Source organism: Babylonia areolata, chromosome 35, assembly GCF_041734735.1.
Source record: "Babylonia areolata isolate BAREFJ2019XMU chromosome 35, ASM4173473v1, whole genome shotgun sequence".
Classification (NCBI taxonomy): domain Eukaryota; kingdom Metazoa; phylum Mollusca; class Gastropoda; order Neogastropoda; family Buccinidae; genus Babylonia; species Babylonia areolata.
In genome coordinates, this window is record NC_134910.1 from 5,536,853 (window position 1) to 5,563,087 (window position 26,235).

The window sequence follows — 26,235 nt, forward strand, 5'->3', positions numbered from 1 at the left end:
TATCATCTATCTATCTATCTATCTGTCTGTCTATCTATCTATCTATTTATCTATCTAGTGTGTATATATATATATATATATATATATATATATATATATATATATATATGCGTGTACACACACACACACACAGTGTGTGTGTGTGTGTGTGTGTGTGTGTGTGTGTGTGTGTGTGTGTGTGTGTGTGTGTGTGTTATATACACACTAGATGAATAGATAGATAGACAGATAGATAGATTGTCACACTGACGCAATCTGACTTCACCCCAGTCCAAAACTCAAAGAAAAATACAGAAATATGCCCACATTTTCCCTCTATGGATAAATCGATTTAATGGTTACACTCAGAAGACACAATCACAAAGTTCCACTCTCTCTTCCACTTTCAATCCAGGCTTTAACAATGATAAAAGTCCACCTGTTTCATTGCGCAATTGCGTTGTCCCTTCAGTGCATCCAAGTAATACTCTTGGTCCTATTGTAATCAGCCGAATATCTTTGTCCCAGAACAGATATTGAGGATCCTTTTACATCCTCAGAAACCAACTTTAGTTAACTGACAAAACAAATAAGAACAAGAGTGGAAAGGCCTTCAAGACTCACTTGTGATAAATTAAGTCCCCTAGCATTAATTACAGAGTAATTTCCCTTTTTTATTATCTGCACCAAAACGTTTGCAAAATAAATAAAAATTCCATGCTTAGCAAAAAAAGTTCCTGTTTGAACAAAAAATGGTAATAATGACTCCTCTTGTTGTTGTGTCAGAATAAGAGGTCAAAGTGCCAAGTTTAGAGAATACAAAAAAATATAAATATAACAGTAAATACAGTTTGCATATAATTAGGCTTCTTTTTTTATTTTTTTTGTGCCCATCCCAGAGGTGCAATATTGTTTTAAACAAGATGACTGGAAAGAACTGAATTTTTCCTATTTTTATGCCAAATTTTGTGTCAACTGACAAAGTATTTGCAGAGAAAATGTCAATGTTAAAGTTTACCACGAACACACAGACACACGGACACACACACACAGACAACCGAACACTGGGTTAAAACATAGACTCACTTTGTTTACACAAGTGAGTCAAAAGAGTACTTACATGAACTTTCACCTTGTCGGATTCTCATCTTACCTAGCCGGTGCTCTCAAATGTGAATTTCAAAGAAGGAGAATAAATTTGTAAAAATTCAAAGGAAAATAAACGGTTGTTTTCAAAGAATTGAACATGATCAAACGGGAGGGGATACTGAACTGACCACTACTTCACACCAGGTTTCTTAAAGCTTCAGTCCCAACATCAAGGACTCACAGAAGTGTCCCATGACACTTAGAACACTAAGGTCTAACTATCCACCAGGTCACCCCTGTGACCAATACTCTCATGTGTCCAAAGTAGACTGACAATGATTTTGGCGCAGTTCACGTTACATCAGTTCGTGAACACATATTCACACCAGCGCCTGAAGCACGTGCACCACTAGCCTTTCTCCACAATTCGAGTTCATACCAAACTTCAGTAACATGTCCAAGCTACACACACACCAAAATCGTCCTTTCACAAGCAGAGTTCACATATGAGAAAAAAAGGAAGTTCAATCAGTTTCATGTCATCCAAATATCTATGGAAAATCATCGCATGTGGAATAAAATTCCAAACTGTCAGCAGTTTCACTCTCGTGACAGCGATTGTGTTGTCATACCAGAGATGGGTTCCACTTGGAAACTGCACTGTTGAAATTTGAATACTTCTGTTGTGTTTTTGTTTTTGGTTTTTGTGGCGAACTGCACTGGTCCCCTGTGCCAGAAGAATGTCGCAAAGAAAAAAAACAACAACAACAACAAAAACTACAACAACAAATAAACGAACAAAACAGACAGCCGACAACTGATGCAGACGCAGTTTCTGCCTGGGAAAGTTGCTGTGGCTTTCTGTAATTCAAATGGAATGTGGACCGATTGGTAAAGATCAAAGGGAATCTGAAAGCTGTTTTATAAATTATTTGTCTTCTTGTGCCATTGGTATCAGCCAGCACCCTTTCTGCAGATTTCTTTAACATTGTACCGGGCCATTGCTAGCTGACAGAGAAGCTCTTTAATCTCAGGGATTGATTCAACATCAAATATAGTGACTTTGTAAATTGCACGATAGCCAGTGCAAAACCAGACTGAACCATCAGGTTTTGAAACAAGCACCACAGGTTCACTGCATAGTGAAGAAAAGGTTCCAGCATCAGTTTCACTTCACGTTTTAATAATAAAAATAATAATAATAACAATAATGGTATTAATATAGCGCTGAATCTTGTGCAGAGACAAATCAAAGCGCTTTCGCACCAGTCATTCACACGTTTTACTAGTTGCTTCTTTGTGAATGGCGGTATGGGCTTACACGCACTTGGGTATCAGCAGTTATGACTGTAATGTGATGATCAACATTCTTGACATGAACTTGTTTGTCCGTCACTATGTCCTTTAGTAAGGATTTTATCTCTTGTGTCTGAGTAGTAGATAAATCTTTGGCAATTCTGTCGTCTTTGCAAGTTTCACCCTGGACAGACAGAGAGGGAGAGTAACGGTATTGTCACTGTCCTGTACCACCAACAGCACAAGTATGGGATACAGGGGTTGGGGAGATGACAACTTGATTGACAAGGGGGTTGTCAAAACACGTCACACGACCCACAGGAAGAAAGTGATACACATCAGAAACTCATACGTTTGATACTGACACATCATGCATAATAGAGACATCGATGGACACATTTGTACGGTCAGTACATTTGTTCAACATGTTGATGTGAAGTATTTTCTTTTGTCTATTCATGCCAATCTGATCATTCACTGATGAACTATTTTCTAAACAGTTAATGGACGTTACAGTTTCAGTTTCAGTTTCTCAGACAACAGAACCAGAACACGATCACCTGGCTGAAGTGAGCGTGCTTTGACTCTGTGGTCTGCGAAGTGTCTGTTCCTCTGAGCACTGGAAGTCTGTGCAGTCTCACATCCAGTCATGATTTGAAGATCAAAAACGTACTCAGCGTACCGTTCAATCTCTCAACAATGTCTGCTTGACTGCGGGTGGCAAGGTGTGGTTTGACAGTGATGGTTGATAATCGATGCATTTTTTTTTTATCATGATTATCTGACACAACCTGCGCGAAGAGTATAAAGTTCAGCATGCTATTTGTATTCCGTTATGAGAAAAATAGTCAGCATGCACTCACGGAATTAAAAAAAAACACCAAACGAAACAAAACAAAACAAAATCGAAAAAAAAAAGAAAAGAAAAGAAAAAAAGAAAGATACAAAAATACATTTTCAAACCGTTCCGCAATGTTTTGCCCTTTCAAAGTTGATAGGAAATTCTTCCTTTGACAGGTTCAGAGAACACTTTGATGAATTACGGATTTCCTGAGAACCAAGAAAAGACCAGTACTATCTTTTTTTTCTTCCTGTAACTGTTTTCCCACTTCTGATTGCTTTTTGGTGTTATCTATTGCCTCCTTGTGATTTCCTTTTTACACAGATCTTTAATTGTTCCTCATTAGCTGCTTCATCACATCTACATGTTCCCTGTGTGTTTGTTGATTTAACTGAAATACACTGTAGCATTAAAAAATGTGGCCATTCACGCAGTGTACATTACGCCTATATCTTAACTCTACTCGGCTCGCTTCAGGTTACATTCAGAGATTCGTTTTCATTTATGTTACAAAATTATGATTCCTAATTAAGGTTCTTTCGTGTGTGTGTGTGTGTGTGTGTGTGTGTGTGTGTGTGTGTGTGTGTGTGTGTGTGTGTGTGTGTGTTGTTTAAGTTTTGTTGTTGTTGTTGTTTTGTTGTTGCTAGTGGGGTTTTTTTGGGGGGTGGGGCGTGTTTTTGTTAAATGATAGTGAATAATGTTGTTCATATACATGTTTTGATCATCTGGTGAAAACTTTAAGGGAATGGTCAACGTCAGTGGTGTGCTCTATGTTAATGTACATAAAATGCATTGTTCTTGTGCTTAATATCCCTTTCTAGGCTTTTTGCCAATGTCCTATCCGGTTGATGTAAACGATATTTTCCTATCTGGTCTTTGCAGTTGGCTTGGCTATAGGCATTGATTAACCAAGGCCAATGATGACTGGTGTACGGTCAATGTTTTTGTGTTACTTGGCATGTAATCCATTTGCAGTCTGGTGCTATCACTGAAGAAATAAATGAGAGAGATCATAACAGACATAACAGCCGAGAGAGGTTTAAGTGTTGGATCTTCAGTCTGAGGGGATTTGGTTTGAATGCCAGTCAAGGCACCTGGCAATTTCCCAGGTCAACAGATGTGCACACCTTTTAGTGTCTGAGCTGCTTTCCTGTGTTTACAATCGCAGCAGATCAAATACGCATTCTAAAGATCCCGTAATCCAGCCCACAATGACAGAAGAAAAACAGAATTTGAAATTATTTTGTGGCTGAAGCTCTGTGGAAGGAATTGTTAGGTTTTCGTGTTAGCTATTATCAATGAGTATAATGCATATTGTGTCCCCAGAAAGGTGAGTGAGAATTAGAATCTCCTAAAACAAACCATTTGATGTCTGAAGGATTATATATCCAGTATGTAATCACATCACCTGTGTCATATAGAGGGGACACTCATACAATCCAGAATGACTGATCAAGTGACCATCAAAATTTCACTCACACAACAGTTAGTCATATGTGATACATAAATGTGTGTGTGTGTGTGTGTGTGTGTGTGTGTGTGTGTGTGTGTGTGTGTGTGTGTGTATGTGTGTGTGTGTGTGCGCGCGCGCGCGCGCGCGCTTAATTTTGAAAATCAGGCATCCGGGGTGTTGTGTAAAGTACCCACACCAGACAACAAGCCCAATGAAAAAATTGAAATGGAAACTAAGCATGGCTTCACAGCGTCACCTGTGCCTCTCGTAACATGCTTATCGGGGCACGTGACACACGTTGCACTGGCCTGTGACCCTGACAGTCTGTGCACACAGAAAGTGGAGAGCAGAGGTATGTCACGAAGTGCAAAGTGTAAAGCTGCTCCAACGCTAGTCGCTCCTTACTTCAGGTGTGAGATGACTGGTGACTACGTGTCGTACAGTGTGGTGTGTGACTGGCGTGAGGACTGCACAGATAACAGTGATGAATCGTTCTGTCAGTTCCCGCTTTGTGCCAAGGACACCTTTAACTGTGGAAAGGGACAGGTCACTCATTTGTCTCTCTTTGTCTGTCTGTGAAGCCAATCTGTTGATGTTTTTCTTCATGAAGATCACACATTTGTGTGTGTGTGTGTGTGCGTGTGTGTGTGCGTGTGTGTGTGTGTGTGTGTGTGTGTTGTTTGGGTGAGTGTGCGTGTGTATATGTGGGCTGTTGTTTTTTTTAAATTGGTTTGTGTGTGTGTGTGTGTGTGTGTGTGTGTGTGTGTTGTTGTTGTTGTTGTTGTTGTTGTTTGGGTGAGTGTGCATGTGTATATGTGTGCTGGGGTTTTTTTTTATTGGTTTGTGTGTGTGTGTGTGTGTGTGTGTGTGTGTGTGTGTGTGTGTGTGTTGTTGTTGTTGTTGTTGTTTGGGTGAGTGTGCGTGTGTATATGTGGGCTGGGTTTTTTTGTTTTTTTTATTGGTTTTTGTGTGTGTGTGTGTGTGTTTGTAAGTGGAGGAGGTGGGGGGGGGGGTCAAAATCAATGTCAGTGTTTTTTTTAAATTTAATTATAGTTGAATAAGTTGAATATGCAACAAGTCTTTTCTTTGTTTAATTTGCTTTTACGTTAAGCCATGTGAAAAAAAAGGAAAAAGAAATGATATATGGATAGAAAAAAACAACAACAACATACATGGTTTTTACATCCAGTCCTCAGGGCAAACATAAAATGAATTCAAACTATTCACAAGAATAACAAGGGGTTGAAGATTTACGGACTTGACACTACGACAAATACATACATAGACAAACACATTACATAAACTTAATAATCGCAATGAGAGAGAGAGACAGAGACAGAGAGAGACAGAGAAAGAGACAGACAGTGAGCATATAAACAGAAAAATATCAAACACTATCATGAAAACTGTAAGTGACAAAAATAACGAAGAATGTAGGAAAATATCTGAGGTTATAAGCGAGATATATCAAGAGTGTTTACATATATGCCATTGCGTCCGTTTTAGTTTTGACCACTATATATTTTTTCAATGTTTGAATGTTTTTCTGCATGCTAAAATTGGGTAGTATTTTTTTCAGTGTTTCTGGCAGTTGTTGATAATGACTTTTCTTTCTTTTTTCTTTTTCTTTTTTTTTTGGGGGGGGGGGTTGTTTTTGTGTTTTTTGATGAAGTTGTATGTGATTCAAGTCTAACCATTCAACTATGCCATTAATGTTTTGTTTCAGAGTAGTAAAATCATCTGTTTCAGCGTGATTTCTTTGTATTTGGGGTATCTTCTGCAATCATCTCACATAAAGTATTAATGACATGAATATATAATGACAAATATTCGTTTATAGATAGGAAAGAAAATCGAACCAACTTTTTTGGTACTCCATAAATGATAGACAGTTAAGATGATTAAGATTCATTGGAAGGTTCAATTTGTCTTCTGTCTGATAAAATGGGGACATAAATTCCATCGTATTCTCAAATAACCCACATGATTTTGGCGTTTTCAAAAGAAGAGTATAGTCTGTTACACTGAATACTTTATCAAGATCTACAATGAGAACACAGCAATGGCGTTATGTTTATAACATGTGTGTGTGTGTGTGTGTGTGTGTGTGTGTGTGTGTGTGTGTGTGAGCTATTGTTCGGCTAAATCAGTGTGTGCTGTTTGGCAGAAGTGACTGGTTCTGAAACAAGATTTGTTTAGATGAAATAGCATGTAGTGGCTGGAATGATTGAGGACAATGACAATGTTCACTGATGTAATTCTCTAGATGATTTGACAAAAATAGATAAAATTTGAATTGAGCTATAATTGGAAGGGTCCAGAAAGAGAGAGAGAGAGAGAGAGAGAGAGAGAGAGAGAGATAGTACACAGATTTTGCTGAACTGATTTTTGGTCTTTTCTTCCACTGTTGTCGGTGATTTCTCCAGTGTGTAATGGCTGTTTTCAGTGCATACATATCAGACAAGTGTGTGATAGTATCATCAACTGCTGGACAACACGTGATGAAAAGCACTGTGATTCATTCAAGTCAGTCAAAACGGTTTTTAATGTGACAAATCCACCAGCGCTCGTCAATTTTGACAGACCTGGAAGTTTCTCTTTAATCCCTCTTCCCGGGAACACGACTCGTTGCCCAGACTCTCACTTCCTTTGCCATGGAAACGGCTACTGTCTACCAGTCTACACCAGGTGCAATGGCATGATAGACTGTCTCGGAGATGGGGATGAAGCTGGTTGTGACAAATTCACATGTGAAGGGTTGTACCGATGTCGAGGAATGGAGCAACAAATATGTCTACACGCAGATCACCTCTGTGATGGTTGGCCTCAGTGTCCACAGCAGGACGATGAACTGATGTGTGGATTGACTGACTCTTGTCCTGATCAGTGTGTCTGTTATGGACCATCGTTTACTGACCACCTTGTCTTTCAGCCTGACACTTTCCCCAAGATACGTTATCTGGAGGGCAGGGGGAGTGGACTGACCTTAGATGTCATCGCAAATCAGACCATGCTGATTCATCTTGGTGCTGGAGCATGTGGTTGGAGAAATATGAGTAACATACTTCTGCCTAATCTTAATGTATTAGATATCAGTGATAATTTAATGCAGTGCATCGATGTCAGTCACTTTTCACAATTGGGAACGCTTAAAGAACTGGATCTCTCTGGTAACCCTTTGTCCTTCGGAATTTGTAATGATGAAATACGTTACAGATTGAACCCCCTGCTATTGCTCAACCTTTCCCGAGTTTCATATAACTTCTCTTACTTACATGCTTTCTCAGACATCATGCCCCAGATCGAAATCATAGACTTTTCCCATAATAGATTACTGAACTCTCTGCAAGGGAGAGGGTTGTTCAGGAACCTAAAGAGTCTGGATTTACGTAGTTGTCCTGTATTTCATTTTAGCCCTGACTTTCTGAAAGGAATGGATCATCTACAAGAGTTGTTTGCTGACAACTTCAAGCTTTGTTGTCCTGCTATGCTACCTGAAAATTTTGTGGGAATATGCCGTGTACCAGAAGATGATATCTCCTCTTGTGATAATCTGCTCAAATCTGGCTTTTACCTAGCGGCAATTGTCATCTTCATGATCGCTTCTTTCTTGGGAAACATCTGCAGCATCGTATATCGTATCTGGTCCTTCTCCTCAAAAAGTAAAGTTGGTTATGCAGTGTTTGTTATTCATCTGTCTGTGTCTGACTTTTTCATGGGAGTTTACCTTTTGATAATTGGAGCGGCTGACCGTGTATATGCTGGTACCTACCTGTGGAATGAATCCTACTGGAAGGGAAGCATAGCATGTGAGATTTCTGGATTCATTTCCCTTTTGTCTTGTGAAGTATCATCCTTTCTTATTTGCCTTATCACCCTGGATCGTTTTCTGGTCATGCGCTTTCCTTTCAGTCGTCTTCGTTTCGGACCAACATCAGCTCACGTGGCCTGCACTGTCAGTTGGGGACTAGGGGTGATCCTGGCCTCAATCCCTTTACTCCCTGTGACGTCCCACTGGGAGTTCTACAGCCAGACAGGCATCTGCATTCCTCTGCCTGTCACAAGAGCTGATTTCCCTGGTCGCCATTATTCTTTTTCCATCATGATTGTGTTTAACATGGTCATATTTTTGTGCATTGCCATAGGCCAAGCACTTATCTACTGGTCAGTCAGAGCCAATACCATGTCAGGTCATGGATCAAATGGTAAGGAAAATCTCGTTATCAAAGACAAAACCAGATCTAAAGAGGCCACCATTGCTCGGCGTCTTCTGGTCATTGCCATGTCAGACTTTCTGTGCTGGTTCCCCATTGGTGTCTGTGGACTCCTGGTAAAGCTGGATTTCCCTGTTCCAGGAGAGATCAACGCGGCAATGGCTGTTTTTGTGCTGCCATGTAACTCAGCTTTAAACCCTTTCCTTTATACCTACACGATTGTGCAAGAGAAACGAAGAAAAGAGAAAGAAATCAAACTAAAAAAGCTGATTGCTGAGCAAGTCAAAACAGAAATAACTGTTTTAAATCGTTGATATACAATGTAACATTTGAACAATACTCCTATTTGTGTGCACTTTTTTCGTCTAAAATCATAATAATGGTACTACTAGTACTAGTACTACTACTACTACTAGTACTACTACTATCAAAATAATAATAACCACAATAATAATCGCTCCACGACGACAACAACAATAATCATAACAATGATGAGGATGGGGATGATGATGATGATGATGATGATGAGAAAAAGAAGAAGAACAACAACAACAAGAAAAAAAAGAAGAAATGTATCTTCCTCCTCCTCCTCCTACTCCGTCATCATCGTCATCGAAAAATTGTCATGATCATCACAATCACCATCACAATCATCAGCTTCAGTATCATCCGCTTCCATCATCTTCTTCTTCATCATCTTCATCATCAACACCAATATAGTTACCATGGTGCTGATTTATAGAACCCTTATTCTGCAAGAGCAATGACTATGATACATTCAAGGAAAGAGAGAGAACATGGTCCCTGATCTTGTCCGGTGAATTCCATGTTCCCTCATCCTTCTCCTCCTGCTCCTCTCCACAAGCAACGTGTACAGCACTGCAGGAATCCGGCACCAGATCTAGGAACGGATTCTAACGACACTTCATTGCAACATTTCCTTACCACAGACAAAAACGAACATTCCTCAGTTCTTTACTTTGATTCACTTGCACAGTGTCAAAGAGGAGAACAGCAAAAAAGGAGAAGCAGAGGTGGCAAGCGGCCATGTTTCGGTGGCAGGGTGACAGACAGTAGACCGGCTGTTAGAGGCATTCTGTACAGTCTATATTTTGAACTGCGATTTTGTCAGAATAATTGTGAAACACTGGTATATGATTTTGACTGTTATCCCTCTATGAAACCAAAGGCAGTTCAGACAGACCACTTACTGTTGACACCAGACACATGATGAAAGACAACAAGCCATTATACTAAAATAAAGATCTGGGAAACAAAGTGCCTTGCATTATTTCTGGATAAATGGTGCAGGAACACACGTGAACCAGTATGTGTGTGTGTGTGTGTGTATATATATATATATATATATATATATATATATATAATATCTTGTAAACCTGACGGAAATCATACAAGTACACTCGGGTTCCTGCACTACAACACCGCCATGAACTTTGCAGATGAAATAGAACATGAATGTGGAGATATCATCATTGTCTTTGAACGTCTCAAGGTCACGTGGCATGAATTGCATCAGCTGTCTTTTTTTTTCAGATATGGCTTCCGAGTGAAATAAACGTTTGTTATTTACTGAAGAACAACTTGCTGCTTTAAAGAACATAATTATGTGTTATCATGAGGGAATGTGTGAATATATTTCAAAACTCGAAAAAGGTTAGTCCTGTTCTGAACTGCTGGAACCAAAAAGAAAGCTTGATTTCCTTAAAAAAATAAAAAAAAAAAAAAAAAGGCTAATCCTGTAGAAACGGCTTAAGAGCTTCATGCTGATTTACTGAAATACTATACACGTCAAGAAACCGAAAGGGTTGATATTTCTGATGATGATACAAAGTCTTTCCGCTTACTCAGTTCCTTTGGTGAGATGAAGTCTTATCTACAAAAAGACAGTGATGTATTAAAAAGACACCAACAGAGGACATTAGCCAATAGTTTGAAGTTTGGAAAGTGGCTAAAACTGGCACATCTCATGTTTAAAAACCCCTTGACTGCCATAAACGTATTACGTAGTGCATAGTGACGTTATTGATGACGTCATCAGAAAATGGAACTAGCTCTGGAAAGCTGAGAATTCACAGAGTTTATCGAGAGTGGTATATCTCCAGGCCATTTTATTCAGTTTTAGGCTTATTGTTTTGGATAATGTTTTATGACCTGAAACACTACTTTCTACTGTTATGAATCAGAAAAAAGACGTACAGAAAATTGGAAGACATGCCTCAATGATGAAATGAAAATAAACATTTCTCTTGTGGGAAAGCTGATTGAAATTGCAACTCCTTTTTTTCTAAATTTTCAAAGTTTTATCACCTTTGAATGAGTACAAATGAACTGTACTCTGAAAGAAAACTGACTGAAAAGTACATGCTCATAAGTGATGACTTTAAGCGGTGCTGGCAGGCTAGGGAGTAATACTTCTATAAGGATTTGGCAGAATAGTAGGTGGCGCTACAAACTCTATAAAATACCCTTTCTATCATGTATCCTATGAAAGAAGTATATGGCGAGAAAAAGCCTGCCATAAAAGGTCAAGCCACTGTGGTTTAACCGCAGTAACTCTGCCAAAGCCAGTCGCAAGCCTGTTTGTTGAACACAATGAAATGTTTAGAACTATTTTTTGTTTGTATATATAATTATGCCGGTGGAGATAGCCGTTGGAGGTGGGGTATTTTGAAATATGTGTACGAGCCTTGTGAGCCATTGGATAGATTTTTGCTGAAATTAGGGTGATGCCATATTTCTTCCATGCTCTGAACCACCCAAAAATTTCACTGAAATTGAAGGTCGCTTGTATTTTTTGTACAGTGGCTAGATGTTTCAATTAGCCAAATGTCCGTATTTACCCATCAGAAAATGTGCTCTATTAAAAAAAATAATAGAGGTGGGGTAGAGGGCATCTCGGGTATTATCATTTGAAAACTCCAGGTGAGCCAGCACCCTCATTTATATTACTACTAAAGTCTAACACCTTGACCACGAGGCTATCAAGTTCCCTCCCCCACACCCCCTCCCTGCGCCCACACACCTCCCTGTTTTATTTAAAAGACATCAAGGGACGGGGGTGGGGGTGAGTGGGACTGATTTTCAAGAGATTGATTGATTGATACGGATACTTATATAGCGCCAATCCTCGGTCGGAGACCAAGCTGTAAACGCTTTACAAACACGGGGTCATTAGCACCAGGCTGCCTACTTGGGAAGAGCAGACTGACGGCTGCCTCTGGGCGCTCATCATTCGTTTCTTGTGTCATTTAGTCAGATTTCAGGCTCGCACACATACACACTCAGACAGACATGTAACATCTTACGTGTATGACCGTATTTTTGTTGTTGTTTTCTTTTTTACCCCGCCGTGTATGCAACTGTACTCCGTTTTCGGGGGTGTGCATGCTGGGTATGCTCTTGTTTCCATAATCCACCGAATGCTGACATGGATTATGGGATCTTTAACGTCCGTATTTGATCTTCTGTGTGTGTAAACACACGAAGGGGATTCAGGTACTCAGTAGCTGGTGTGCACAAAATGTTAACCTGGGAGATCGAAAAAATCCAAACCCTTTACCCACCAGGCGCCGTTTCCGAGATTCGAAAGTCCGACGCTTTAACCACTCGACTATTGCGCCCTGTTGCCCGACAGCACCGAAACCAGCAACCAGTCAATCCACACTACAATGACATTAAAGTGTTGTCAGTGAAACTTCTGAAGTGTTCTTTCATTGGTATAACCACCCATGTGTCACGTGTGAGAGCTCTGTGCACGATGCGAAACTGGTGCACACTCAACGTGTGTCTTACTCTATTACGTAACACCCGAATGAAGCTAACCACCACTCATGTTGAACAGACAGCCGGATGGACTTCTCTTGAATCTTTTGGTATCCTCATGTGTCAGGTGCAGTTCTTCAGTGGCTACTTATTATTACTGTTATTATTATTGTTGTTGTTATTGATGCTGTTGTTGTTGTAACTAGGATTCTTATTCTTCTTCATTTCACATGGACGGTTGACATAATGGACAGTGGTAACCCACACATCAAAGTCTGCCAGTGGCCGGACAGTGTGTTCGCCTGAAGTTACGTGTGCACAGGAAGATGAAGTAAAGGTATATTGCTACAGGATCGTGCGCGCACACACACACACACACACACACACACACACACATACACATACACACACACACACACACACACATATATATATATATATATATATATATATATATATATATATATATATATTGACACACAAACCGAAGAATGAAGTGGCATGTGTTCGTTGAATGATTTATTGATTGATTTATTTATGCATCTTTATGAGGACGAAAGCTTGGGATGAAGCAGAAAAGAAACAGAGACAGACACACTTACTGACAGACAGACAGACAGACAGAGGGGAGGGGGAGGTGGGGAGGTGCGAGTCAAAATACAATGCCACACTATCAATGGAAAGGAAAAGAATGGTATGTCACCCTGCATGCCATAAAGATATCGTGAACTGCCGTCAAAACTGTGCCGGCGTACCTTCGTTCACCAGTTGTGCTGAATTCTCTGAATCGAGCTAAGACAGTGACAGTCGTGGCATTGTTGGTGGTTGCGACTGGCCCCCAAGAGAAGATGAAGCAAAACTTGATCTGGCACAGAGCGATATGTGGCGATTGCTGCCCAAACAGCTATCATTCGGAGACTTACAGCGTTTCAATGATTCAAAACAGATAGTTCTGTTTTTATTTGTGCAGCAATAAGTTTTTGCAGTCTTATTTCTTTTTCTTTTCTACGTTTCTCTTGCACAATAGTGTACATGTAAAGGAAAAGGTATAAAGCTGAATTACACAGTGGCACAAAGACAGCCATTGCAATGTTGACCCCTGGAACAGATAAGTCCAGCTTTGCCAGGAGTCCACAGACACCAGTGGGAAACCAGCACAGAAAGTCTGACATGACAATGACTAAAGGTGACGAGCAGTGGTGATAAACCATTCAGCTACTTTGCTTACGCTCAGAAGCACACAATCTTAGCTGCAATACTCGCTATAAAATTACTAAAAACATGTAAAACGACCTTCAGATATAAACATGTATTATTCAGCATACCTATTGTTTGTAGGCTAGCCAACAGCACAGGGCTATATCAGAAGAAGAAGAAGAATGAAAATGATAATTGCGAAGGTGACGACGACGATGACGGAGTTGGTAATAATGATAATGATGATGGTAATACTAATGAAAATGGTAATGATGATGGTAATAATGATAATGATGATGGTACTACTAATGAAAATGATAATGGGTAATGATGATGATGATGATGGTAATACTAATGAAAATGATAATTGTAATGATGATGATAATTACGATGGTTATACTAATGAAAATGATGATGATGATGATAAAGATGAGGAGAGGGTGAAGGACAAGGAAGAACATCCTCAATTCCATGGAACATGTTTCGTCTATCTCCATTGCTTTGTTTCCCATGTTGCTTTTTATGCAGCGCCTCCATCAGTCAGTGTTCCACGTCCAAACAGCTCTATGCTGTACATGTATCAAACCAGCTCATTGGCAAAAGTAGAGAACTGTTGCTGCCAAAAAAAAATTCCTCCTCAGGATCTCCCTGATGCTTTTAGTAATTATTTTAATGACAAAATTGTAAACATCCAACAAGAACTGGATGCTGGCCCACTAGAGGACCGATTTAATGATTATAAAGGAAATTTAATGACATGTTTTAGACCTGACTCTGAAAAAGCTGTAAGGGATTTTATTCTTAAATCTCCAAGTAAGAACTGTGACCTTGATCCATTGCCCACTAACCTTTTGAAATTATGTCTTGATGATCTTCTCCCCTTGATCACCAGAATTATTAATCATTCTCTAGAGTCAGGCATTGTTGATGATTGTCTTAAATTGGCCATTGTCACCCCTCTTTTGAAAAAAACACAATTTGGACACAAATCAGCTAAAGAACTATAGATCTGTCTCTAATCTTTCTTTCATTTCTAAAATCATTGAAAAAGTTGTGTTACATCAGCTCCATGAACATCTTGATGAAAATGGCCTGCTTGAAACTTGTCAGTCAGCTTATCGGAAAAGCCATAGCACAGAAACAGCCCTTCCTTCGGTCACAGATAGTCTCCTCTCAAACACAGACAAAAGACTTACATCTGTAGTGACATTTTTAGTTCTGTCAGCGGCATTTGATACATCTACCTTTGGCATTAAATCTACTGCTTTAAAATGGATTTCTTCATATCTTTCAAATCGTCAACTCAAGGTTAAAGTAAAACATAGCACCTCTAAAGTCATTCCTCTTGTGTTTGGTGTCCCTCAGGGATCAGTCTTAGGGCTTATCTTGTTCACTTTGTACACTCAACCTTTGTCTGACATTTCAAAAGGCACTGATCTGGTTACAATAAATATGCAGATGACACAGAATTACAAAAAGCCGCTCCACCATCTGATTTTAAAACAGTCATTACTGGAAGCTTGTGTAGCTGATGTAAAAACACGGATGGACAAAAACAAGCTAAAGCTCAATGAAGACAAAACCAAACTCTTAGCCATAGGAGACCTAACTCGTCTTCAGGCAGCAGAAAAGGACCCAGTTACGTTTGGCCCTGCTTCAGTTGCATTTCAAACATCAGCCAAATACCTGGGTGTATATCTCGATCAAACATTGACTATGAACGACTAAATTTCATTCTTGTGTCGCTCATGTAATTTTCATCTCCGAAGCCTACATAACAGAGAAAAATATGGCTCAGTTGGTTTCCTCTTCTGTCCTGTCCAGACTGGATTACTGCAATTTACCATCTTCCTCTATCAACAGATTACAGAAAATTCAGAACAATGCTGCACAATTGGTTCTTGCCAAAAAGAAATCTGATCATGTTACACCCCTGCTGAATCGGTTACACTGGCTTCCAAATGAGTCCCGCATTCAATATAAGTTAGCAACACTCGCCTTCAAACATTTTGACAAGTCTCTTCCATTGTATCTCTCCTCTGTATTGGAAACATAATTATGAACCACACAGAACATTAAGATCCAGTTCTGAAAAGCTGCTTAAAGTTCCAAGGACTAATCTGAAATGCGGTGGAAATAGGTCTTTCAGAGCTCAGGTTCCCCAAGTGCAGAACTCTCTACCTTCATCTCTCAGAAATTCCTCTGATCTACATTCCTTTAAGTCAGATCTGAAAACTTACCTTTTCCGTAAGCATTTTTGTTCTGGGCAGAATGGTTAAACCAAGGTATGCTTGTTGGCAAGCATCTTTGTGCTAGTATGTATCAAATGGAAATTGTAATATGGTTTATGTTCTTTTTCCATTGTGTTGCTTGACATACACTGAGTAAGCAAACTGTCAACATATCAATGCTGATGCTAATACAATGCTTATCATTTGTTACAACATTGCATCACTATCAATATCTGATGACTGTTTTCACCTTGACCATGAAAAAAAAGTGAAGAAAAAAAAGAAGAAGAAAGAAGCTGAGATAGTCAAAGACATCATGAGGTCGACCCCCTATTCCAGGTCAATGATTTCCAGAGAGACAATGGACAGCTGGGAGCCGTGCGTGTTGTGCACCTTGTTCATGTGTTTCTTGACGCTGGACAGCACCTTGAAGGCGGCCCCACACAGACTACACAGGTGTGACTTGCCTTCCCTGTCCGTGTGGATCTTCCGGTGGCCCAGCAGGGCGTTGGCCTGGATGAAGGCTGCCCCGCACACGTCGCACACGTGGGGCTTCTCTCCCGTGTGGATCATCATGTGCTTGTCAAACTGCGTCTTGTCAAAACGCGCCTCGCCGCACACGTCGCACACGAATGGCCGGGGTCGGTGGGGGTTGTGCTTCCGCTCCATGTGTCGCCGCAGAGACCCCGACTGGATGCACTGCACGCCGCACTGCGGGCAGGTGAAGCGCTTGTCGTTGTTGTGGATGCGCAGGTGGTCGGTGAGGTTACACCTCCAGCGGAAGGCCTTGCCGCACAGCTGGCAGATGAAGGGCTTGTCACCCTGGTTGTGTGTCCTCATGTGGCTCTTCAGGAAGCGGAAGGTCTTCAGGCGGACACCGCACACCTCGCATACCACGGGCCGCTCTGTGCAGTGGGTCAGGTGGTGGGTCTTCAGGTCGTAGGCTCTGCCAAAGGTCCGTGGACACAGGGAGCAGGCGTGGGGCTTCACGTCTGAGTGCTGCGTCATGTGTGCTCTCAGGTGACCAGCCATGGTGAAGGTGGCGCTGCACTGAGTGCAGGCGTAAGGCCGGTCACCATGTCTCTCCTTCACGTGCAACGTTCTGTCTGCCTTCAGTCGAAACCCTTCACCACACAGTCGGCATTCATACGTTTTGGACTCTCTGCTGTAGTTGCCTTTCCTCCTCTTGTGCGGGGCAGTGGCTGTGTCCTGGGGGCTATCCCAGTCCAGCATGACACTGACTTTACTGTCAACATCCAAAATTTTACCGTCACCGTCACCCACTGTATGCTTCGTGTTGTTCACTTTGCCTCTGAAACTGCTGACCTCATCACTGACATTTCTGACATCACTGTGTGTGCTGCTGACTTCACCACTGGCACTGCTGACCTGGCCATTGACCCGAGGCCTGGCGTCAGAAGCCTCACCACTGTGCAGCCTGGCGGCCATTCTGGCAGCTATCCTCTTGGACCTGTACACAGGAGCCTGGCTCTGCTTCTTCACTTCCTGTGCCCTGGACTGACTCTGCTTCTTCACTTCCTGTGCCCTAGACTGAGTCTGCTTCTTCACTTCCTGTGCCCTAGACTGAGTCTGCTTCTTCACTTCCTGTGCCCTAGACTGAGTCTGCTTCTTCACTTCCTGTGCCCTGGATTGACTCTGCTTCTTCACTTCCTGTGCCCTGGACTGAGTCTGCTTCTTCACTTCCTGTGCCCTGGATTGACTCTGCTTCTTCACTTCCTGTGCCCTGGACTGAGTCTGCTTCTTCACTTCCTGTGCCCTGGATTGACTCTGCCTCTTCACTTCCTGTGCCCTGGATTGACTCTGCCTCTTCACTTCCTGTGCCCTGGACAGTTTGCGAATGTTGTCACCATGGTTGGTCACGATGATCACCTGCCCTTCCAGACTCTCACTCTTCTCTGTCTGTTGTGGATCATCGGCGCTGTCCCTGTCTGCGTTGTCCTTGTTGTCAGGGTGTGAACTACGTCGTTTCCTTGGCGAGTGTCTGGTGGTCATGGCGGTGCTGCTCTGTGCCACACTGGAACTCACTGAGGGATGCCCCGATGTCATGGCTTTCCTGCCGCTCTTGGCGCCAGTGGGGTGTGCCTTCCGGTCCTCCCGCGGTGCTGTGAACAGTGGTTCACAGTGGTAGTCGCTGTCATCTTCCTCCCACTTCCCCACCTTTGGAACATCCTGCGCAAAGCACAGAGAGGAAGGGGGTGTTAGGTGATGCATATATTCAGTTTCAAAAGAGGAAATTTTGTTCCTGAAAGTAAAATGAATGAATGAGTGAATGAATGATATGGATACTTATTTAGCACCTATCCTCGGTCAGAGACCAAGCTCTAAATGCTTTACAAACTTGGGGTCATTTGCACAACAGGCTGCCTACCTGGACAAAGCTGACAGACAGCGGCCATTGGGCACTCATCATTCATTTCCGGAGTCATTCAATCAGATTTCAGGCATGCACACATACACACTCAGACAGGCATGTAACATTTTAAGTGTATGACCGTTTTGTTTATTTACCCCGCCATGAATGCAGCCATACTCCGTTTTCATGGGTGTGCATGCTGGGCATGTTTTTGTTTCCATAACCCACAGGACATTGACATGGATTACAGCATCTTTAACGTGCGTATATGATCTTATGCGTGCGCACACACATGAAGGTCTGCACATGTCCTGACCTGGGAGATCGGAAAAATCTCCACCCTTCACCCACCAGGCACTCAGATTTGAACCTGGGACCCTAAGACTGAAAGTCCACCGCTTTAACATTTCGGCTATTGCGCCTGTCAAGATTCAGATTAAAAAATTGTTCCTGAAAGTAAAATTGTTTGATCTATCATACCGACTGTGAACCACTGGAGCAGACTCCAGCAGGATATTATTCCTACCTTGTGCTCCACACCACCACACTCATTCACTGAAATCAAAAGTAGCTCTGCTACATTATCACCTGTGTACCTGCGCAGCACTCTCTTCTCCAGCAGCCATCTTCCATCCCTGAAACCTGTTAATCCAGCTCAACTACTGCACTGACTCACTTAACAGCTGCACAGAGTCTATGTTGACTTTAAGAACACACACACTGACACACACTTTTTTTTAATAGTTAACTGGCCGTTCAGAAAACTTCTGATGAAAACTGATGAAATGAGTTTGTGTACTCATACGTATATCATGGCCCTTGAAAAACAATTATGACATCTGCAGATATCATAACATCCCCATGGATTTCAAACAAGTTTTTGCTGAATGAGTTGCTGCCACACACACACACACAGACACACACACACAAAATAAAATAAAAATAAAATAAAATAAAATAAAAACCAACAACAACAAACAAACAAATAATATATAAAAAAAAAAAAAACCCACACACACAGTCATACACATTTATATGCACTTACAACAGCACAAGTGCACAGATGCACACACATCAACACACACACACGCAAATGCGCAACTTGTGAACACTCACAACCACATTGTCATTCACACAAACACAAACACACACACACACACACACACACACAAACGCCACTCAACATTACCTTTTTTTCTGTTTTGACGACAACAGGAAGCAATGTCTCAGTCTTGCCTGTGGCAGTCAGGGACACAGCAGGTGACGGTTTCTCCATGCCTTCCAGCACACCATCCACCACCAGAGGACGTGAGTGAGCCATCTCCTCCACTGCCAGCACCACCCCAAGCTGTGAACTTCCCTCAGCATCCCTCATGGGCTGAGACCTGGCTGGAGGTGCTGAACACTCTGTGGGAGACAGACAGTCTGCTTCTGTGGGGGCCGGCAGAGGAGACGGCAGACATGTGTCCTTCCAGGTTCCTGGCACCGGAGACGGCAGACATTCTGCTCCTTGCTGGGGTGCCGAGGCAGACTGCTGACAAACAGCCTTTTCAGGGGACAGCAAAGATTCTGTGGGAACATGTGCATAGTGCAGGGAGTCCACCGCCTTCTGTAATGTCTCTGTCAATGGCGGATGCTCCTGCTCTTTCTGGGTCGTCACAGACTCTGCCAACAGTGAAGACTCCCCCACATTGGGGGATGTCAGTGCCGGATGGAATCCTGCGGCTGCCGTTATTGCTGATGCCCCAGCTCCACAAGCTCTCCCCGAGCTACACGTCTCCAAGGTGATGGCTGACTCCGCTGGTTTCTGGACCCTGGACTTAAGCTTCTCCAACACATCGGGGGTCAGCAGCGATTTGGCAGCAGGAGGAGGTCTGGGGGTGGTGGTGGAGGAGCGGGAGGAAGAGAAGGAGGAGGAGGGGTGGTTCAGGGGGAGAAACCCTTCCTTGGTGCACGTCTCCATCAGCATCCTCAGCCGGCTGGGTGGTGCTGGTGGCGGGGTTGGTGGTGGGGGGGCGATGGCGGGGGGGTCCTTGGGATTGATATTCTGACCCCGCCCTGTCTCCCTGGCCCTGTCTGGCACCACAGGGGTCGCTGGGATCACCTCCTCCCTCCCCTCCTCCACCACAGGGGTGGGGGTGGTGTCCACCTTGCTGCCGTCCGTCTGGAGAAAGTGACCAGGAAGGCGTTCAATCCACTACCGCACCTGACGTGTGAAACAGCTCCTCTACACTAGCCCTTTTATTTCCTGGACTTTCGCCAGCCTTCTGTCAACATGTCATTCTGAGTTGTTTTTTTTCTTTTTGTGTCAGTCACGCATGCATGTGAACATCAGTTGGGCGTGAAAGTGCTATGATTTGTTTCTGAGCAATATTTAGCGCTTTTTGTTATTATTATAACTAATTTCTTACTCTTGTTCTTCTTACTATTATTATCATTATTATAACTATTATTATTACTATCGTTATCATTATCAATATAATCAAAATTATCATTTAGAACGAAAGTCTCTTTTTAACAAGTGTAAAGGGGTTGCAAGTAATATTTTGGGGGCGGGATAGTACATGATTACTACATCAAGGTTACACAGAAAAATTGTAAATAATACACAAACACAAATACAGTAGGATTTTTGACACACATGTTGTATGGGATCCTATACTATACATAGTTGCAAGTACACTCAAACACACACAAGCCTCCACCCCCCAACCCCCACTCTCCCAAGATCCCTGAACACACACACATACATATACACACACTCAGAGCATATCATTATCAACGCACGTGTTCACTCGAATTATATATGCCTCACATTACACACTGCAAACAGACCGGGCTGATGACTAGATCCACAGTTCAATGGTTTCTGACAGCACAGTTCTTTTTTCATATACCCTGGGCTGGTTCAAGAGACAAAGGCATTGACTGCTTTGGGGTCGAAGCTTTGGGTGAAGCGATGGGTTCTGGTCCTGATAGTAATATGTGACCAGCTTCTACAAAATAACAGATAAGTCGAGTTTTGAGGATATAAAGATAGCACACAGGTGCGGAAATTAACTAAATTTTCAAATCTATAGTTTGAATTTGGCAAAAACAGCGAGATATGTTGTAATTTAGAGGTTGAACTTTGCACTGGTGCAAAAAACTCAATTTACCCCAGATGGACCCTCAGCACTGTTTTTGCCTGTAGCGCAATTGAATGCGTGAGTTATCTATCACTTCATGGGAGACGGTCATAAATTATTTGTCTACCGTTGACAACCCAAAGGGAGCATCTGAAAAATCCTAAAAGCTGGATGTGATTCATCCAGACTGACTGACTGCTTTTCCCAGTAGCCGCTTACAACATATATTACCACCGCCACATGCCATCAGCTCAGAAGGGTGATGTGAAAACATCAACAGTGGTGGGTTCAGGGGCGAGGGGTGTGGCTGTGGGGTTGTATTGGAGGAGGGGTGGGAGGGAGGTAATAGGCAGTGTGTTAGATAAAGGTGACAGAGAGGTGGTAGTGTGTTAGATATATGTGGCAGAGGGGGAGAGAGGTGGTAGTGTGTTAGAAATAGGTGACAGAGAGGGAGAGAGGTGGTAGTGTGTTAGAAATAGGTGACAGAGAGGGAGAGAGGTGGTAGTGTGTTAGAAATAGGTGACAGAGAGGGAGAGAGGTGGTAGTGTGTTAGAAATAGGTGACAGAGAGGGAGAGAGGTGGTAGTGTGTTAGAAATAGGTGACAGAGAGGGAGAGAGGTGGTAGTGTGTTAGAAATAGGTGACAGAGAGGGAGAGAGGTGGTAGTGTGTTAGAAATATGTGACAGAGAGGGAGAGAGGTGGTAGTGTGTTAGAAATAGGTGACAGAGAGGGAGAGAGGTGGTAGTGTGTTAGAAATAGGTGACAGAGAGGGAGAGAGGTGGTAGTGTGTTAGAAATAGGTGACAGAGAGGGAGAGAGGTGGTAGTGTGTTAGAAATAGGTGACAGAGAGGGAGAGAGGTGGTAGTGTGTTAGAAATAGGTGACAGAGAGGGAGAGAGGTGGTAGTGTGTTAGAAATAGGTGACAGAGAGGGAGAGAGGTGGTAGTGTGTTAGAAATAGGTGACAGAGAGGGAGAGAGGTGGTAGTGTGTTAGAAATAGGTGACAGAGAGGGAGAGAGGTGGTTGTGTGTTAGAAATAGGTGACAGAGAGGGAGAGAGGTGGTAGTGTGTTAGAAATAGGTGACAGAGAGGGAGAGAGGTGGTAGTGTGTTAGAAATAGGTGACAGAGAGGGAGAGAGGTGGTAGTGTGTTAGAAATAGGTGACAGAGAGGGAGAGAGGTGGTAGTGTGTTAGAAATAGGTGACAGAGAGGGAGAGAGGTGGTAGTGTGTTAGAAATAGGTGACAGAGAGGGAGAGAGGTGGTAGTGTGTTAGAAATAGGTGACAGAGAGGGAGAGAGGTGGTTGTGTGTTAGAAATAGGTGACAGAGAGGGAGAGAGGTGGTAGTGTGTTAGAAATAGGTGACAGAGGGAGAGAGGTGGTAGTGTGTTAGAAATAGGTGGCAGAGGGGGAGAGAGGTGGTAGTGTGTTAGAAATAGGTGACAGAGAGGGAGAGAGGTGGTAGTGTGTTAGAAATAGGTGACAGAGAGGGAGAGAGGTGGTTGTGTGTTAGAAATAGGTGACAGAGAGGGAGAGAGGTGGTAGTGTGTTAGAAATAGGTGACAGAGAGGGAGAGAGGTGGTAGTGTGTTAGAAATAGGTGACAGAGGGGGAGAGAGGTGGTAGTGTGTTAGAAATAAGTGACACAGAGAGGTGTTAGGAATGGGTGCCACACACATAACTCCCCCCCCCACACACACACACACATAACCTTCCCCACCACACACACACAACACACACAACATCCACCCACCCTCATGGCCACAATATCCTGCAGCAGGAACTGATCCGTCTCCACCACATCACCCAGGTCCAGCAGAATGGTGTCTGACGACAGGATGGCGTCGTCGCACACAGAGAGGGCCGTGCCGTCATGGGGCGGGAGGGATGGGGGCGGGGTGGTGGGCTGCGTCATGTAGATGTTGCAGGGCACACAGTACTGCACCACGGGGCCCGAGCACTTCACACACTGCGTCAGCTGAAGGTCCGACGTCTTCTCATAGCTGTCGACAACACCGCTCAGCCGGTTACACAGACAACTCAGGACGAAGGTGGTAGGGTGGTTAAGGTGTTTATAATCTGCCAATGCAGAGAGTCCGTCAGGGGTCTGGGTTTGAATCTCCCTCTCGACCTATCTCTCCCAAAGTTTGACAGGAAAATCAAACTGAGCATCTAGTCATTTGGATGAGATGATAAACCGAAGTCCCATGTGCAGCACGCACTTGGCACATTGAAAAAGATCCCATGCCAACGAGAGTTTAGTCCTCTGGCAAAATTCAACACAAAACTGTCACACTGAATACAAACAAAAAAAAAAAAAAAAAAAAAAAACCCACTAAGACAAACCTACAAATTACAGTTCATGACACCGTATCCCAACCATTTAGCTCCAAACGGCAAATAAGACTAGGCCATGCTGAGGACACCAGCCAGTCTGCTTAATTTATCATCCCCAGATTACAAAAAATCGTAAAAAAGTAGAAAAAAAAACCCAATCCTTCAAAGCCAAACAAAAAATACATAAAAAGGCTACATAGACAAATAATAGTTCAGAATGGGCAGCTAGTGCCCATCCCAGTGTTTACATCTCACTACCTAATCGCCAGAGTAAAACAGTACAGATAGTACATCACAGACTGTGGAAAAGAAAAAAAAGTGTCAAGGCTAGCTTGAAAAAAAGAATGGTGAATGGACTGGGAAGGCAGAAAAAGGAGACAACAGTGAGGAAAGAAAAAAAGGCAGAAACAAAGAGACTGATAGAAAAAGAGGAAATTTCTAGCACAGAATTTCCAGGTAGGGATGCTATTTTTCTGAAATGTACTTAGGACACCACCTACTAAGCCCCCTGCTGATGACAATAATGGCTTAGTCCCAGAACCAGACTGAGTGAGCGTCCCTCCCAGAGTGGAGACCACCACCACGTCCATCCAACCACAATGCTGCATGAATCCACCGATACTGAAGACACTGACAAGACTTATCCCAAGCGCGGAAGTGGAAGCACAGTATGGAAACAGGTCAACATGACAGCAGGTCATTAAAGGCCACATAATTTGGGGCTTTTTTATATTGATGATAAAGGAGGAGAAGGATGATGATGATGATGATGATGATGATGCTATGGAGGTCCAATTAGGTTTGGGACATGACAAGGCTGTACTCAATGCTTCCTGTAATCCCAGCGTCAACCAGGCCTGCAAGATACAGACACTTGCAGTGTTGGTCAGGAAATTAGAGCAACACACCCAAAGACGCATCTGTGAACTGGTTGACTGTCAGGTCCCAATGTTCCCATTTAAGTCCATGGCAAACACAGTTCTGGGTAGGAGCCTGCTGCAGGCCAAAAACCCCCACCTCCACTGGGATTTGAATCCTCACAGCCGTCAGCCTGCAAAGCTTACCACTTCACCATGGCGGCTGGTCACGGTGAAAGAGTTAACAAGGACTTTGCAGGCAAAGGACAGCTGTATGCGTACTGTGCACCACTCACAGTGAGAGTTAATAAGGAAGTAGACTCGGAAAGAGTTAACAGGGAAGCGGACAGGCAAAGGAAAACCACTCACTGATGGAGGAGATACACGGCCACATCGCAGTCGGAGCTCAGGTTCAGGCTGCGGGCCAGGGTCCTCCAGTGCAGGTAGGTGGCGCTGTCCACTGTCAGGTACTGCAGGCTCTCCTGCTTGTGCGTCACCAGGGCCGTCAGAGTCTGGCCGCCCGCTCGACCCCCCGGCATCATCATGCACCCCCTGCTAGCACACCACACCCTGTCAACAGGTCACACCACACCCTGTCAACAGGTCACACCACACACCCTGTCAACACACCACACACCCTGTCAACAGGTCCCAAAACACCACCGGAACCCTGTGTTCATGGATAATGCACATGCTCAGCACTTTCTCTTGCAGGTTTCCCTGCTATGCGTCTGAAATATAACTGCCAAATGGTGAAGTGATGTCCACAGATGGCAAGTTTTGTTCACTCACTCTGACAAAAGTGGCAGACTGGCTTTCCATTAAGCTATTAAGCTTTTTGGTCTTCAGTACCCAGGCTAGGTTTGGGCTCAGGTTTCAAGGCATAAAGACTCTCCAAATTAGAGCAGTTAGCATTGATCACACACACACACACACACATGACCTGATGTCACACATACAAACACACACACATGCCCTGATGGTACACACACACACACACACACACACACGACTTGATGGTTCACATCACATGTATATAAACACACACACACACACACACACACACACACATGACCTGATGGTACACACACACACACACACACACACACAGGGAACCTGATGGTACACACACACACATACACGTGCGCGCTTGATCTGATGGTATACACACATAATCACACACACACTGACATAGACAGACACACAGAATATGCAACAACACTACTATGGATTAGCAGTATCAATTATGGACTTGCACACATAGCAAAGCATCATATTCATAACTATTCACATCTCATTCAAATAAAAATTGGGTAATAGTGGGGTGGGTGAGACAGGGGTGAGAGAGTAGAGACTGTTGTGCATACAATTCACATGTATGCAACAAAATACAAGATATCAACAACCAGTAACAGTCATGCACTGATGTACTCAGAGAGATTAAGAGCACTTTTTTTTC

At 43.0% G+C, this 26,235-nt stretch overlaps 1 protein-coding gene and 1 long non-coding RNA gene across 2 annotated transcripts in view; one reads left to right on the forward strand and one right to left on the reverse strand.

Annotated features, from left to right (window-relative positions):
* The first annotated feature begins 5,080 nt into the window (after positions 1-5,080).
* On the forward strand, positions 5,081-9,447 carry LOC143278109 (uncharacterized). Its single transcript, XR_013053833.1, has 2 exons — positions 5,081-5,204; positions 7,105-9,447. It is a non-coding gene; the product is annotated as an uncharacterized LOC143278109 (long non-coding RNA).
* A 3,712-nt stretch (positions 9,448-13,159) lies between these two features.
* The window catches only part of LOC143277824 (uncharacterized), a 13,787-nt gene continuing 711 nt past the window's right edge, over positions 13,160-26,235 (reverse strand). Inside the window, exons 2-5 of the mRNA XM_076582733.1 lie at positions 25,146-25,328; positions 23,336-23,585; positions 19,647-20,621; positions 13,160-18,273 (exon numbers count right to left, since the gene is read on the reverse strand). Coding sequence (XP_076438848.1) covers positions 16,414-18,273; positions 19,647-20,621; positions 23,336-23,585; positions 25,146-25,321 — 3,261 coding nt within the window. The 5' untranslated portion in view covers positions 25,322-25,328 and the 3' untranslated portion in view covers positions 13,160-16,413. The remainder of the gene's footprint in view (positions 18,274-19,646; positions 20,622-23,335; positions 23,586-25,145; positions 25,329-26,235) is intronic.